General features: G+C 34.1%; 1 protein-coding gene across 1 annotated transcript; it reads left to right on the forward strand.

Moving 5' to 3' along the window:
* The first annotated feature begins 6,955 nt into the window (after positions 1-6,955).
* LOC145087924 (GATA transcription factor 11-like) lies at positions 6,956-9,230 on the forward strand. The gene is made up of 3 exons (XM_079026064.1): positions 6,956-7,152; positions 8,096-8,362; positions 8,452-9,230. The coding sequence occupies exons 1-3, from the start codon at positions 7,123-7,125 to the stop codon at positions 8,932-8,934; spliced, it is 780 nt and encodes a 259-aa protein (XP_078882190.1). The 5' UTR covers positions 6,956-7,122; the 3' UTR covers positions 8,935-9,230.
* The last annotated feature ends 6,432 nt before the right edge of the window (positions 9,231-15,662 follow it).

Raw genomic sequence — 15,662 nt, forward strand, 5'->3', positions numbered from 1 at the left:
TCGCTACCATCATATTGAAAACGGTATAGTTCCAAAGCCACCTGTCGTAGAATGTCTTCATCCGTATTTTCATGTTCGTTATCCAACTCGTTATAAATACGTTGAAATTGTTTCACCTTCATTTTCATATCCAGAAACTTCGCTTTGACATCTCTTCTTCTTCGATATTGAGTGCGGTTCATTAAATGGTGAAACAAATGACAGACACGAGACCAAAATGATCCAGCACGAACTTGTGGGGGACCCGGTGGAAAATCCACCTCTACAGTTGTAATCCAAGCTTGAACCAAAGCGACCTCCTCTGCGTTCCTCCATATACGTGGTGAGTCCATAATTGCAAGGAGGGAAGTAATAGAATACAATTACAACGGATATTGAAATCTATTTATAACGACTCCTTACTTTCTTGGTGCAATGACTTGTCAACTCAAACAGCAATGTATTGTGTTGTCATTCAACCGGGTATGAATTGTCAACTCGAACAGTGATCTGTTGTGTTATAAGTATAGTACACTGCATTCGTCAGTTAATTTTGACTATGAATTGCAGACATATTAGAAGATTGGACTGCGATTTTGTGTAGAAACTACTATAAATTGACCTTAAGTTACATGCAATACTTTATTAAATTAACCAATATAGTTGTTCAAATATTGTTTTTTAGATTCTACTCTCTTTGTTTCAATCCAAATGACTTCTATATCATGGAGCAATGAAGAGTTCTTGGTTCTTACACATGCTTATATTCATGTGTACGAGACAAGCAAGTTGAACGATCCAATGTTTTGGAGCCGTTTAACAAATATTTTCAATGCTGAAAACCAAATGGCTACAAGAAACGATCGTGAAGAACTAGACATCTTAGCAAGATGGTATGAAATGAAAACCGAAGTTCTATTATTCAACGATCTTTATACCAAAATTGACGACACACGTTTAAATGCTACTGAGGATATCATCTTGGAAGCTGCTAAGGAGGAATACAAGTCATTAAGTAACGGGTTGGAATTCCAGTTTGAAGCCCCTTGGAATATCTTGAAATATATACCGTTTGTTTAAAATCTATTTTAGTTTATTATTTGAGTACTAGGTTATTTTCATGTACTAGGTTATTTTCATGTTTTTCTGATGTATTTCGTATGTATTTCGTTTGTTTAAAATCTATTTTAGTTTATTATGTGAGCAACTCGTATCATTAACTTGAGTTAATAAATGACCATTGCATTAGTTATCACAATATATTAGAATACATTAGTAACAAGGATTCCATGAACCATTAAAAACATCACAACAATTACATGAAAAACAACGACATAATACGAACAAAGCATTAACGTAAAACACAAGTCCATGGGTTATTCTTAACACAAATTAGAGCGGTCTACTTGAAATACTGTTTATCTCTAACAACCTTCCAAACTTCCTCGTATTCGAAGTCTCTGCCGTCATGCTCACAGATGTAAAACTCTGTAACAACTTCCAAGAACTCTTCTTCGTCACGATAACGAACATTGTTACGTTTCGCATAACTACATGCTCGATTGAACCATGTCACTTCTTCCTTTACATCCGTCCACTTAGTAACAACATCTGATTTTTCTCTTTTTTGTCCTTCTCCCATCTCATGGTTAAACAAAGATGTGAGGTGACTCCATTCATCACCAATTAGGCAATGCGGGGGAGCAAGTAACGGTTCACCATCCTTAACACTTAGCCAGCATCGTGTTAGAAGTAACACCTCGTTTGTCGTCCATGGCCTTTCAGAATTGGAACCAGGTACTTCATTCGAAGAACTTGCTGCATTTGACGACATTTCTAATAATGGGAATTCGTTTCGTTTAGGTGATTTGGGTGTTTGGTTTATAGATCTTAAACATCTATTTATATAAATAAATAGACTATGAATTAATACTTTGACTACGAAATGGTAATATTTGGACTACCATTTTCAGCTTTATGCAGTGTTTTGTCATGTCAAACTGTCATTTATCTCTTGTCACTTAAGGGTCCCACTGGGATGTGCAGGTTACTACAGTGACTTGTCATTACCGTCTAGTCATTTCAAAGTTGGACATCTCATTACTGTCTAGTATGTATAAATACCACTTATTGCTCCAGTTTAATACAATGTCGACTTTATTATGAGTTCCTCACACAAATTCGAAATTTGCTCATGCAACGAAGTAGATTGTTACTACTGTGATTCGGTAGACCCTTTTTTTACACCCTCTTCAGTCGGGCTATATATGTCACATGAAAATTTTGAAGAATTAAAGAAGGCTGAAGCACAACAAGAAGAGGACAAAGAGTCATCCCGACTTCTCACTCAACTTGCTAATGATATAGATTCGGAATGCAAACAAGCTCAAGAATGGATTGACCTCAATAAAAACAAAATCAAAGAGCATAAAGATTGGATAAAAAAGAGTAAGAAGGCAATCAAAACGACTGAAAAACGGCTTGCTGAGAAGGATGAGCAGTTGATACACATTATGGTAAAAAAGGATCGTTTCGAAGACAAAATGAGAATTAGGGATGACTATATAACAATGGAGAAAGAGAAGTACCCGTTGCAGTTCCCTGAGTTTAAAAATTAGTTATAAAGTTGTTGTAATATTATCATGAAACATATTAGGTTGCCAAAGGATCGTCTGTTGTTTTTTTTAAATAACATGTTGTAACTGTTAAAATAAATCTGCAAACTAATATAAAGGCTTCATTCATTGTTATAATCAACAAAATTAACTAAAATATGAGAGCATAGAAATGTCTTGTAAGAGTTAATAAAAATATTACAATACATAATAAGCTAACAACTCGTCATTACTCTTAATTTCAAGGTTGTTTTATATCAAAATCAGCGTTATGGGTTTGTGAGCAACCCGCTGAACCACCAATATTATATGTCATTTCTGGAGTAGAAATTATGTGACCTGCTCTGCTACCAGACGCCCTTCCAGTACAATTATTTCTCGTGTGTCCTAGTTGACCACATGTAGAACACTCTTTTATAATTGGACCCTCGCCTTGGGATGGAATGCGGTCTGTGTTTCTTGGCCTGCCTGGTTGACGTTTATCCATTATAGGTGGCTTAACAATCATCAAATCATTAGGGATCTCCCATTCGGATGGCTTCGGCAGAGGGTTTATTGATTCCTCATATGTTTTCCTCAGTGTTTCGGTAAGGTAAGCATTTAATGCAAACCTCGAGCAGTCTTGGTAATTGTTCACTGTTAAACATCTTATGACATGACCACAAGGTATCCCATCAAGTTGCCAATGCCTACATGTACATGTCATATGTTGAAAATCAACAATCACATTTTGTGCCCCCTTTTTGACCTCGCATTTCGTATTTGAGATCATGCGAACATCCCATTTCGTAAAAGTTTTCTTGTTTTCTTTTACAACTTCATCCGCCCAAGGGGTAAGTGTTGTTGTTGCTTCCGCTAAAAAAACAACCAAAATGAAGAGGTTAAGATCAATAACATCAAAAATAATAAAACATTAATATTACAAATTCACGTAATACCTGCAAAGTTACGTCTTTGAAACCACCATTGTTGCATTGTAGCACGAAAAAAATCAATCAACATAAATATTGGCACCTTACGTGCGTGTCTAGATAATGCATTTATAGACTCCGCACTGTTGGACGACATAAGATTGTATCGGTTCCCTTTAAAATGTGCCCTTGACCAGGTTTCTGGATTTATACTTTTTAAGTACTCCCATACTGGTTCTTTTGTCTTTTTCATAACATCCATGGCAGCATCAAAAGCATCAACTGTGTACGCCCTACACGCCTCCCAAAAAATTCCTTTAACCGTCTTACTCTTGCCGAATCTAGATACTATGTTGAAATACAAATGGACACCACATATTCCATGATGAGCGTGAGGAAAAATGTTGGCAACGGATGTTGCTATAGATGGAGACCTATCAGATATAATTGTAAGCTCCTGCATATTTCCTATGCAATCACGTAGTTTTTGAAAAAACCATGTCCAAGAATCAGTACACTCATTTTTGCATATACCATATGCAACCGGTAATATTTGATTTTGTTCATCCTTAGTAACTGCAAGTAGCATGGTACCTTTGAACTCGCCCTTTAGGTGAGCTCCATCTACTACTAGGGTCGGCTTACAAAAATTGACAAAAGCTCGTACCTACAATACATTGTATATCTATTCAAATACACCAAAATAAATATTAAAAAAAAAATTAGGACATGATAATACTAACCGAGCAACCGAGTGTGACGTACAAAAACTCAAAGCGATCATCAGCATCTGTTTTAATATGTGTGACAGTACCCGAATTATGTTTGGCCAAGTTGTGACAATACACCAGAAGTTTGGTAAAAGAATCCTCTTTCGTACCCCTTAACGACAACAATGCATATTGCTTCGCACGCCATGCCTGATGGTATGAGATATTGATATTCAATTGAGCATTCATATCATTAACAATTTCTTTTCCCCGATAAACTCTACTATAGTCTTCAGCCAAAACATCATAAGTATAACTTCTTGTTCAGCAACATCATCACAACGACCACCCACATGATTAAGATATGTACCAACATCATCATCACCAACAGACTTGTAATTCTCGGGATCCACATAGTGAATAGGTGAATAACTAACATTAACATTTTCAGCAACACTGTGAAACTGAGGTACACTAGGAGTATTGAAAGTACCTATCGGATCGTTGCTCCCTTTATAACTGTATAAATTACCAACAAGTTGGTTTCCAATTTCACCACCCCCATTAACCTCCTCAACTTCATCAACCACCACAAACACTTTCACTGCCCTTCCTCCACTACATTTGATTACGTTTATCAACATTCTAACATCCACGTCTTCAACTATAGCTATATAATAATTTAATTCAGGATGGTGGAAACGAAGACTAATTCTATATTTGTCTAACAAACCAATTTTGCTTCTTACCAAAGATACAAAATCACTATAACTAATATACTCAGAAAATATCAAAGCGAGTTCAGAAATACCTCCCTGTGGACATATGTATTCCAGATTAGTTCCATTAACTTGCCATCTCCCACTGGTTACAAGACAAACCAAATATTCAATCATTTTTTGAGCAAATTGTAGAGAGTATTTCCTAAACAAATAACAACCAAAATGATATTTTTTCTACAAAAGTTTTTATATAGCAACGTGATTTCGTAGTCAAACCAATTCATTTCATAGTTAAACTTTAATATATATATATATATATATATATATATATATATATATATATATATATATATATATATATATATATATAAAAGCATCCATTTCGCAGATAGCATCAGAGGATTTCGCAGATGGCCCTATTCCATCTGCGAAATAAACCCTATTTATACACAAAAAAAATAAAAAAATAAAAATAAATCTCATCTGCGAAAGTACAAGTACGTAAAGCACAACTGCGCTTTAGGTACTTGTACTTTCGCAGATGAGAAGCCCATTTCGCAGATGGGACCTTCTCATCTGCGAAATGGGTGGCCATTTTTGTAATTTCGGTTTTTTTGGCTATTTTTGTAATGCAATTAGTGTAAATGGCTATTTTTGTCATTTTCTCCAAAAAAATTGTTTACATAATTATTTTTAATAAAACAAAATTTATTTTAGTTGTATTATAAAAAATATTTTTTTACAAACAATATTTTTATGTATTTATTTTACGTAAAATATTTTTTTATGCCTTTAAAAAATACGTTTTCATATAAAAAATACGTTTTCGTAAAATATATTTTTTTTGTGACTTTGAAATAATAATAATTAACATTACTCATGACATAAAAAAATGTATAAATTCTTTTGGGTCGCTAGTTCTAAAATTGTTTTTTCGGTTATATGTATTAAAAACAACTTAACAATGATTTTGTTATGTATCTAAATAATTTATACGGTTTTTTATGTCGAGTAGTTTAATTATTGTTATTTCAAAAAGATATATCACTATTTCTTTATACGATTTAGAACTTACGATTAAGATGAAATACATATTTTAAATAAGATATATAACTTAATAGATTTTTTTATGTTGTTTTAAATACATATAACTGAAAAACGGTTTTCATAAAACCGATTGGACTAACAAAAACATATTCGGCCGATTTTGTCATACAATACAACATCATAATATATTATATGAAAACGTATTTTTTAAAGACATAAAAAAAATATTTTATGTAAAATAAATACATAATAAAAAACTATTTTTTATAATTTGATAAAATACATTTTGTTTTATTTAAAAAAATTATGTAAAAAAATGTTTTTCATAATTTATCTATTGTTTATATTTTAATTATTCTGTTATTATATAAATTAGTTTTTGGAAAAAATAAACCAAGAGAACATTCAGCTCAATTGGTTAAGGCCTTGGTAATGTAAGAGAATGGGAGTCATGAGTTTGAGCCCTCCTTCTAGTCTTTTAATTATGTTATGAATTTAAACCCTTTATACTTTAAAATGTCCGTACAAATTCCGTTTCTAACTGCGGAATATTAACGTCATTAGTAAAAAAGTCATCCGTGCAAGGTTTGCAAACCATAGAGACCAGTTGCATCAAAAGAATTAAAATGCACTGATTTTATGACTTTTGGCAAATGATAGGTACCATTTTTATAATTTTGTCTAAAATTTATGTACATCAACAATTATTTTCGAACAATATCAAGAAACACTGCACTAAATAAATCAAATTTGTAATTTACTCAAAATTTTATGAAGTGGAATAATCGAAGATGCATTAATAATTGGAGAGGTAATGTGGGGTGTCGGTGAATTACAAGCAACGCGGGACCCGATCCATGAAGTGGGGGCGATGCATGTGATGGTGGACCCCTTTTTGTTGTAATGTAATTAATCCCTTCACATTTACTCCCCATTTTTTTTCCTTTTATCACCTACATCTCCCCACCACCATATGGTCCCATGCACCATCACCCCTATTAACTCCTTCCATTTCTCATTTCCCCCTTTCCTCTTTGCCCTAATCTTACCCATTCTTCTCTTCCCATTTCTCCTACAAATTAATCTATCTTTCCAATTGTTTATGTTTTTTCGACCTAAAACTCTCTGAGCTTTTGCGATGGTAAGAGGATTCGCCATGGAGTCACAGGTCAGTTTTCTTCTTCTGTCGCCATTGTTATATGAATATGTGATCTCAATCGATTAGATTCAGGTTTCTGTTGTCTTGATTTCCGTGAAAAGTGTGCTCAGTCGCTTGGTTAGGTTACTGCGAAATGTAGGAAGAAAGTAGGTGTTGTTTTGGTTCGGTTTTTAGGGTTTTGCTTTTTTGTTGTTTCTCCGTCGCAGACGGAGCCCATAGCTTTCATGCTTTTTAGGGTAAGTTTGATGAGAGCCGTATCCAGTTTCCCTTATGCTGCCGATACGATGTCGTTTTTGCTTTTTGGAGTAGAAAGTTGAAAATATACTGTTATAGAAACGTACTCATTTTTCATTGTCTATTTGCTCTTCATGTTTAATTCGTAATTAACCAATTACATTTTCACCGATCAATTATTGTAAAAAAATGTGATTTTTTTTCCTTTCTGATTTTACCATCAGATTTGTTTCAATTTTTATTTATATTCAGGATTCTGTAAAGCATATTTCTTTTTATACAGAAAAAATCTCGGGTTATTTATTTATTTTTTTAAATCTTTTTGTAATTTAAAACGTAGCAATAAATAATTCGACTTTTATTCTTAATTTTATAAATCCATCTGTCACAAGAAAGTCACATGTGACTATTTGATTCAGAAATATTATTGTGGTTCGTGTTTAAAAATATCATAACGGCAGTTGAAGTTTGAACATTAAAGAACATTAAATAACAATAATCTGGATCCATAAAATAAAAAGAATGTTTTTTTTTTTTTTAATTTTAATTTAGATCATGGAGATCTCTCTGTCCCATTACACTTACACATTGTGTTCGCACGAACTTTCAGAAAAAGTCCAAGATCCATCAATCTCCAAATCTTCGATCACGTATTACCACTTCCAAAACTTCTTCTTTCTGATAATCATAACGAAAAATGTTCACTTTTATGTTTCAGGATAAGAGAATGTGCAAGACCGAATCTGCGTTTTCTGGTGTGAGCGTTGATTATAATCAAAATCAAAATCATCGAGTGTACGATGAGGATTGTTTTGGTGACATTCTAAACATGTTTGATTTCCCGATGGAGGGTTTGGAAGGCGATGGATTTGCAGAGGATTGGGCCTCTAAACTCGGCCCTATACCTTCTGAAGTCTTCAAAGAACTCGGTGTCAGCAATACATTCGTCCCTTCCACAGATTTGCCCTTTGAGTATCCTGTGCTTGTAAGTTTAATTTTCCCCCCTTAAGTTTCAATACATTTCATAATCAGTCCTTCTAAAATCATAAAATGATAAAATTCCTTGTTTTGCAGAATAATAGAGCTTTGCATTCTCAACCAAAAGAAGCCTTTGAAGCACCAAGCCCTAATTCAGTCCTGGAAAATCGGTCTTCCAGCTCAAACAGTAAACCCATCTCCTTAGGAATCGAGCATTCCATTCCGGTTAGATCTCGAAGCAAACGATTCCGACCCACCTCCAATCCATGGTTGCTGTCACCTCTGATATCCAAAGAAAAGAAGAGAAAAACAGCATCCGAGATTCCGGTTTTCATAAAAAGATCGAATGTCACGGGAAACGGAATCAAGAAATGTGCTCATTGTGAGATAACAAAAACCCCACAATGGAGGGAGGGACCAATGGGCCCCAAAACACTTTGCAATGCGTGTGGGGTCCGGTATCGGTCCGGCCGCCTCTTCCCGGAGTACCGCCCTGCCGCCAGTCCGACATTTGTTCCGGCACTGCACTCCAATTCTCACAGGAAGGTGATAGAGATGAGGAATAAGACTGTTGAGTAAGAGTGTAACAGAAGCATATCAAGGTAAGAGGCTTTTCTTGTTTTGCTTTTTTTTTTTTTTTTTTAAAGTTTTTGAGTCGTAATGGTATGATGTTGATGTACAAAGAAGAAAAGGAAACAAGGACTCACCCACACCCGTTTTGGGGGTAAATCGGTAATTAGTAGTAGGGTTTAAATCTAGCATATGTTTGGAGGTAAATTAGGTTACAGTTTTGAGTTGTTTAGGAGTAGTTTAAGTAAGTTGATGTGAGATGTAAAGTATTTGTGTTAGATTATCCAACTGTTGACATTTGTGTTTTTTGTTGTGCTAGCTAGACCTTTTTTTTTTTTTTTTAAAATCACAACACTGTTTCTGTTTGAAATGTGCTTGATTATGTGTTTTGTGTTTAACTTAATTGGGTTTTTTTATTGTTGAAATTTATTTGTGAATATTGCAAATGATCATCACGTTTAACTCGAAGTAAAAATATACAGTTTTATGTGTTTAACTCATTAAACCCGTTGTGTCAGGAAAAGAACAACCGCTGACTTTATTAGATATTTTTCTTGCGATTGTGTTCTCCGTAATGCATTTTTTAAAAGTAATTAAATTTGCTATTTATCAACGTGATTACTTAGGCCTCGAGGTGTACGGTGAGATGAGGTGTCACTATGGTTTTGTGGTGAGCACTCTTTTATCTTTTTTAAGGCTTTATATTATTGTACAATTCACGAAAAGAATTAAGAAATTAATTATAAAATAATAACTCTTAAACTAAGTTGAAATTTAAATTTGTAATATTTTGAACCATATTATAAAATAAACATATATCATAACAATATCATTTAATTGCAACTACTAGCGGTTTTCGTTTAAATAAACTTAAACATGGTTGTCGATTTATTATTACAGCTTAACATTATGATTGATTAATTTTAAAATTACTTATCTATTGTATTTTAAATAAAACAATGTAATTTTTTCTAACAAAATAACTAAAAACCAATTATTTGGAAAAAATGATTATAATAAAAACTTTTTTTAAACATTTTTTATTTAATTTGGCTTGTGGTTTCTACGTTTATAATATTTGAATATTTTTAATAATTAAAAAAAAAATAGTATTTCAATATATTTTCTAAGTTTATTTTATATTTTCATTTATGTTTTGAATTTAATATAATATTTAATTAACAATAAGTGTATTATAATAACCTTAAAAGTATACCAATAATAATATAATATTTTGCATTTAATAACATATTTCAAAAATTAATAGAATAATTATACTATTAAATTGGAAATTCAAAGTATACCAATAATAATATAATATTTTGCATTTAATAACATATTTCAAAAATTAATAGAATAATTATACTATTAAATTGGAAATTCAAAGGTTTTTGAGGTTTCAAATGCATATGTTAATAGAAAAAATATATTTTTTATATTTTTATAATATAATATGATGATATAATATGATACATCCTATCCTATCGTTGTATTTATGAATATGGGTCATTCCCTTGGCATCATTTTTCCTATATCATTCTCCTTGCCACTTGATTTTTGCTAGGAAATGTTCACCATACATTTTAATTTTCATATCTTCATTTTCATTTTTTATTTTTAATGAAAAACAAAATGATTTTATAAACGTAACATTTATACAAAAACATTACATTTTAATTGAAAATAAAAACATTATATGACACTAAAAAAAGGTTATGATAAATAAAAAACATATAACGATAACTTATTTAAATTGTGTCCTAATCTTTTCTCGAATCTTTGCCCTCGACGCTAGCAAAACTTCAAGAACTTCGGGCACCAAACATAACAATCGTTCATAAACGTTTTGATGAAAATATGGTGGAGAAGGAAATTGCATCGGTGGTGAGGCAGGATTGAAATAGTTTTGTTGGTATGACAATTGTGGCGAACCTTGGATGTTACGTTAAAATAAGACTCGTATTAAACGACTCCCATGGGGGAGGGCATGATATATGAGCATTGAACGATCATATGACTGTTACATTCTCTTCATTAGTGTTGCAATGTGTTGTCATCTCCACAACAAAAAATATGGTGTTAAGAGGGTGGTGTTCTCTGGCGTGGCTATAGCGTGGAGGAGTGTCATCTCAGCCTCTCTGTGACGTTTTGGAGTCGTACCCAGCAGCCAAAGAGGAGTGAGATGTAACGGTTTTCTATCAATTATATGGGATGAGGGGAATGTGAGATAGTGATGATATAAAATAAAAAAGGTAGTGAAAACTAAGAAAGTTAACTAATTAGCCTTAGTAAGATGAAAGATATTAATAACGGAACAAATACTTGTAACATCCTAAAAATAATGTGTAAAAATTTCATTTAAATAATTTCCAAAATCATTCATTCACTTGTTCCAAGCGACAATAAGAGTGAAAGTATTCTCAAAACATCAGAGTAATAGTCATTGCGGATAAATCTTCAGGAGGAAATGCAGTGCGATCAATCCAGACCCTTCCTTTTGAAACTAGAAGTATCTGAAAACATTTTTAAACATAAGTCGTAAGCACAAAGCTTAGTGAGTTTCCAAAAATACTGCACACAACAATACATATACAATGCATGTACACCAGGCCCATGACCACAAAGACTAGATTGCCCTCGGGCCCATAGCACGAAGACTGGATTGCCCCCGAGCCCACAACATAAAGACTGGATTGCCGTCCGGCCCACAACACGAAGACTGAATTTCCCCCGAGCACAACATAAAGGTTGGATTGTCGCCGGACCCACAACATGAAGACTGAATTGCCCCCGAGCCCATAACATGAAAACTAGATTGCCCCTAAGCCTACAACTTAAGACTGGATTGCCCTTGGGCCCACAACCTAAAACTGGATTGCTCCCGAGCCCGCAGCATAAGACTAGATTGCGCCTCCCGGCCCTCAGCTTATGACCGGATTTCACCAGAGTTTGTTGGCTTACAACACAAAGCAGTACGACCTCAACCCAACCATACTATGCACAAAACAATAACAAGTAAACACATGTAATCATAGCAGATCTATTAGCCTAACAAAACACTACAATATAACAACATCCTACACATATGGACACATACTGCAATACAAAGTATAGTAAGAAAACTCACCTTACAGACGAAATCCACAACTATCAGCTTACACAGACGAGAAGTGGGTGCTACACGCCTCTTAATAAACCATACAAAGTAAACCTTTAGTCTACCTTCTAAAACTAGGAATTTGACCAAAAGCCAACCCAGCTCAAAAGTCAACGGTCAGGGTCAAAGTCAAGGTAAATAATTATCATCAACAAGCCTCCACGTCGTGGCCTCCTGTTGGCCACGTCGTGGTCACAAAATGCCCAAACAGTCGGGTTGATCTCCAGTCGCCACGTCGTACCGGCCAGAAGGCTACGCATCGGAACTAGGTCTAAACAACTTATTAGATTAAGTTGTTTTCCTACATCCTTAAGAGTTCCAAAGCTCATATATGATACCCTCCAAGGTCTTGATAGATAAAGTTTCAAACTTTATCCATTAAGACATCTTAATACAACAAAACCTCTAAACCTAAGTTCTTAATGACCTCGTTTAGCATGAAAAGGGACAAGACACTTATATCTAGATGCATGGAACTTAAAGCTTGGATTTTGAACACTTACAAAGGTCCAGAATATGCACAAGAGGATGATGATGAGGTTTCCCTCTCTCTATAAATTATGAGTGATAAGTTAGGTTATTTTATTACTCTTTATTATTTTTAAAGTACATCTCTCGCTAAATAGAAAGAGAGTGGTCATTTTATTTCGTATGTGCACCAAATATGTAGTCTTTTGTATTAGTCAGAGAGAAAACTCTCGGTTGGGATCTCTCCCGCCGAGGTGTTCTTCGTTCTTCATATTGTAACCTCTTTTTTCTAGTAATATTATTCGCTTACTCATCTTATGTTCTTCATTTATATTTTTGTTATTGTTAAATATAAAGATCTTATCAATTTGCAACATAGTCAATCGTACAAATGGGCTCGTATAGTACCAGAAACCATAAATATAAAACTGTAAGCACAAATTTTAGTGAGTTCCCCGAAATACCACATACCATACATACAATAAAATTTGTTATGTGCCAACCATAGTCTTGTCATTATGCCATGACTCGTATCATGGTCTTTCCTTGCCAGGTCGGCGACCAAAAACCTGGATCTTATAGACAAGTGTCAAGATCCACCTACTGCTCTTTCATGTAAGTATTACAAAGACAACTACCATACTACATATAACTACCAAGGTCCAAACCTTGGTCTTCCATATAATTTTTCGGGAGTTATATCCAGGTCTTTCATACAAATGCCAGGGGCCACCCCTAGTCTTCCTATATAACATAAACCATTGGGCCGATATTGGTGCCTTCGACCCCCAGAGTACAGTGATGAGACTCGCCTAAATCATAAAGCTGACTAAAATCTTACGCAACATTGCACCGATCACAACCAACAACTCTCACCACCAAAAGATGGGTGTTAAACACTTCCTAACAATCCAAACAAGGCAAACCCTAAGTCTACTTTCTAAAAATAGAGATTGACCAAAAGTCAACAGTCAAAGTCAAAGTCATCACCCCATAATGTCAACTATTCATCCTCACGACGTCACAAGCCCTTGGTCATTTTGTGAGAGCTCACTCTGTCTGATTCCAACTTATATTGACTCAACTTAGCCAAATCAGACATGAAAGACCACTAAATGTGACCTCACGACGTGAGTAGCCTTCTCTCACGTCGTGAGCTCCAAGAAGCTTAACAGAAAACGGTGTCATTCAACGCTTACGTTGTGAGACCCTATGGCTCACGTCGTGAGCACAGTCTGAAGTAAAAATCCAACCATTTAAGACCTTAATCCATTAAGCCTTTTACTCTAACTTTTCCAGAAGGTCTTATAATTCCATAATACACTTAAAAGTTGATGCTTTATGGGCATGTGTGTCCAATACATGTCTAGATCTCATTTGGGACCAAAAATTGAAGAAAGTATCTTCCAAATTTCATGCAAAGTTCTAAAACCCAACCATTCACTAGATATGAACTCCAAGACACTCTAGAAACCCTTATAACCCATAAAGTTACCAACTTTATGGTTTCCATTCATTCAAACTTGTTCAACCAAGGAGAAAAGTAGGACAAAACTTAGATCTAGCCACAAACAACAATAAAGGTGGAAGTTTTGACACTTACAAGGGTATGGAAACAATGTGATGTGATGATGATTCCTTGCAAGCCTTTTCAAAAGTTCACATTCTTCTTCTTCTTCAAACCAAGAAATGCTCCAAAATGGCCAAGAATCAAGCAATGGATGGAGGCTACAGTTTTCTGAGGTGAAAGAGGGTTTTGAGGCTGATAATGAACCCTAAAATGGGTTTAGAGGAACTTAAATATGAAGGAACCCCTAAAAGATCATGGGTTTGGGTTGCATCAGTTCTCACGTGGTGAGCCTCTATGCCTCACGTCGTGAGATCAATCCCGAACAAAACTTTCCATATTATCACATCTCACGTCGTGACCACTCAAAGGTCACGTTATGAGGCTCCATTTCTTCCAAAATTTAAAATTTTGACTCCTAGAAACCCTAAATCGACCCATCTCGGAAAACGGGTGTTACATTTGTGATTTTTGAAACGCTAGTTTCATCTTCTTCTTGATTTAAGCTTTAATGTGTATGACATTGAATACTAAGATCAATTCTTTTTAGCTTTTTAGTTTTGAAAAGATTTTTAGATGAAGAATTTAGATAAAGGCATCAAAGTGAAGCTTAATATAATAATTCTCACAAGGTATTCGACCTGATGTCTTAAAGAAACAACAACTTGGAAATTTTGAATTTATAAATATTTTGTGGTTGTTTTCATTAGTTTATATGTGTAATAAATACTTATGTAGTTGTTTATGTCGATGGTCATTGGTTTTTCCTTAAATTAAGTTGTTATATAAAAGGATAGATGTAGTCAAAAGGTAAAATACCAATAATATTACTGTCAAAATAAAAATAGATTGTTATTGGTATGATCCAAATGTATGATTATGGGTTTAAGGAGTGATTTCTTCATGTGTGTGTGGTTCCTTCCGAATGGCGTAGGAGAAGACAAAGAAAAACAAGGTGTGAAGAAAATAATGGGGGTGGGATAGGGGTTTTGTGGGTAGGGTAGTGGGTCCAATATTATTGAATCATAATAATTTTTTATGTGTAAAATAAAAGATAGAAAAAGTAAATTATATAATAAGATGGTTTTTTTTATATGGATGATTATAATTTGTTAAAACTACAATTCAGGTGATTCAAAAAAAAAATGTTAAAACCACAATGATAAGATCTTTCAATACCTCTAGTGTTGGACCTAATGTGAGATCATAACCAAACCACAAGTACTGGTAGGTTCATTTTTACGTGTCGTTTTAGTATATTTTGTTAATTATTTTCACGATATATTGTGTATATTTAGTATGCATTTCATATGTTTCATTGCGTCTTTAGTTTGGGACAATTTTACTCGTTTAAGCTTAATTTGTGCAGATTTATTTAAGCGGGTAATGATATTTTTGAGCACCGATACAAGTCATATGAAAGTCCTTTCAATCACGATTGAAATCCCGTGACAACATCCACGATAAAGAAATAAAACAAAGCGATTTAAAGATTTTTGGAAATTTGGCAGCAATGCGCGGTCCTCGTAAAATGATTGGATTGAG

This window comes from Lactuca serriola, chromosome 2, assembly GCF_051521515.1.
Source record: "Lactuca serriola cultivar US96UC23 chromosome 2, Lser_US96UC23_V15, whole genome shotgun sequence".
In the NCBI taxonomy this organism is placed as follows: domain Eukaryota; kingdom Viridiplantae; phylum Streptophyta; class Magnoliopsida; order Asterales; family Asteraceae; genus Lactuca; species Lactuca serriola.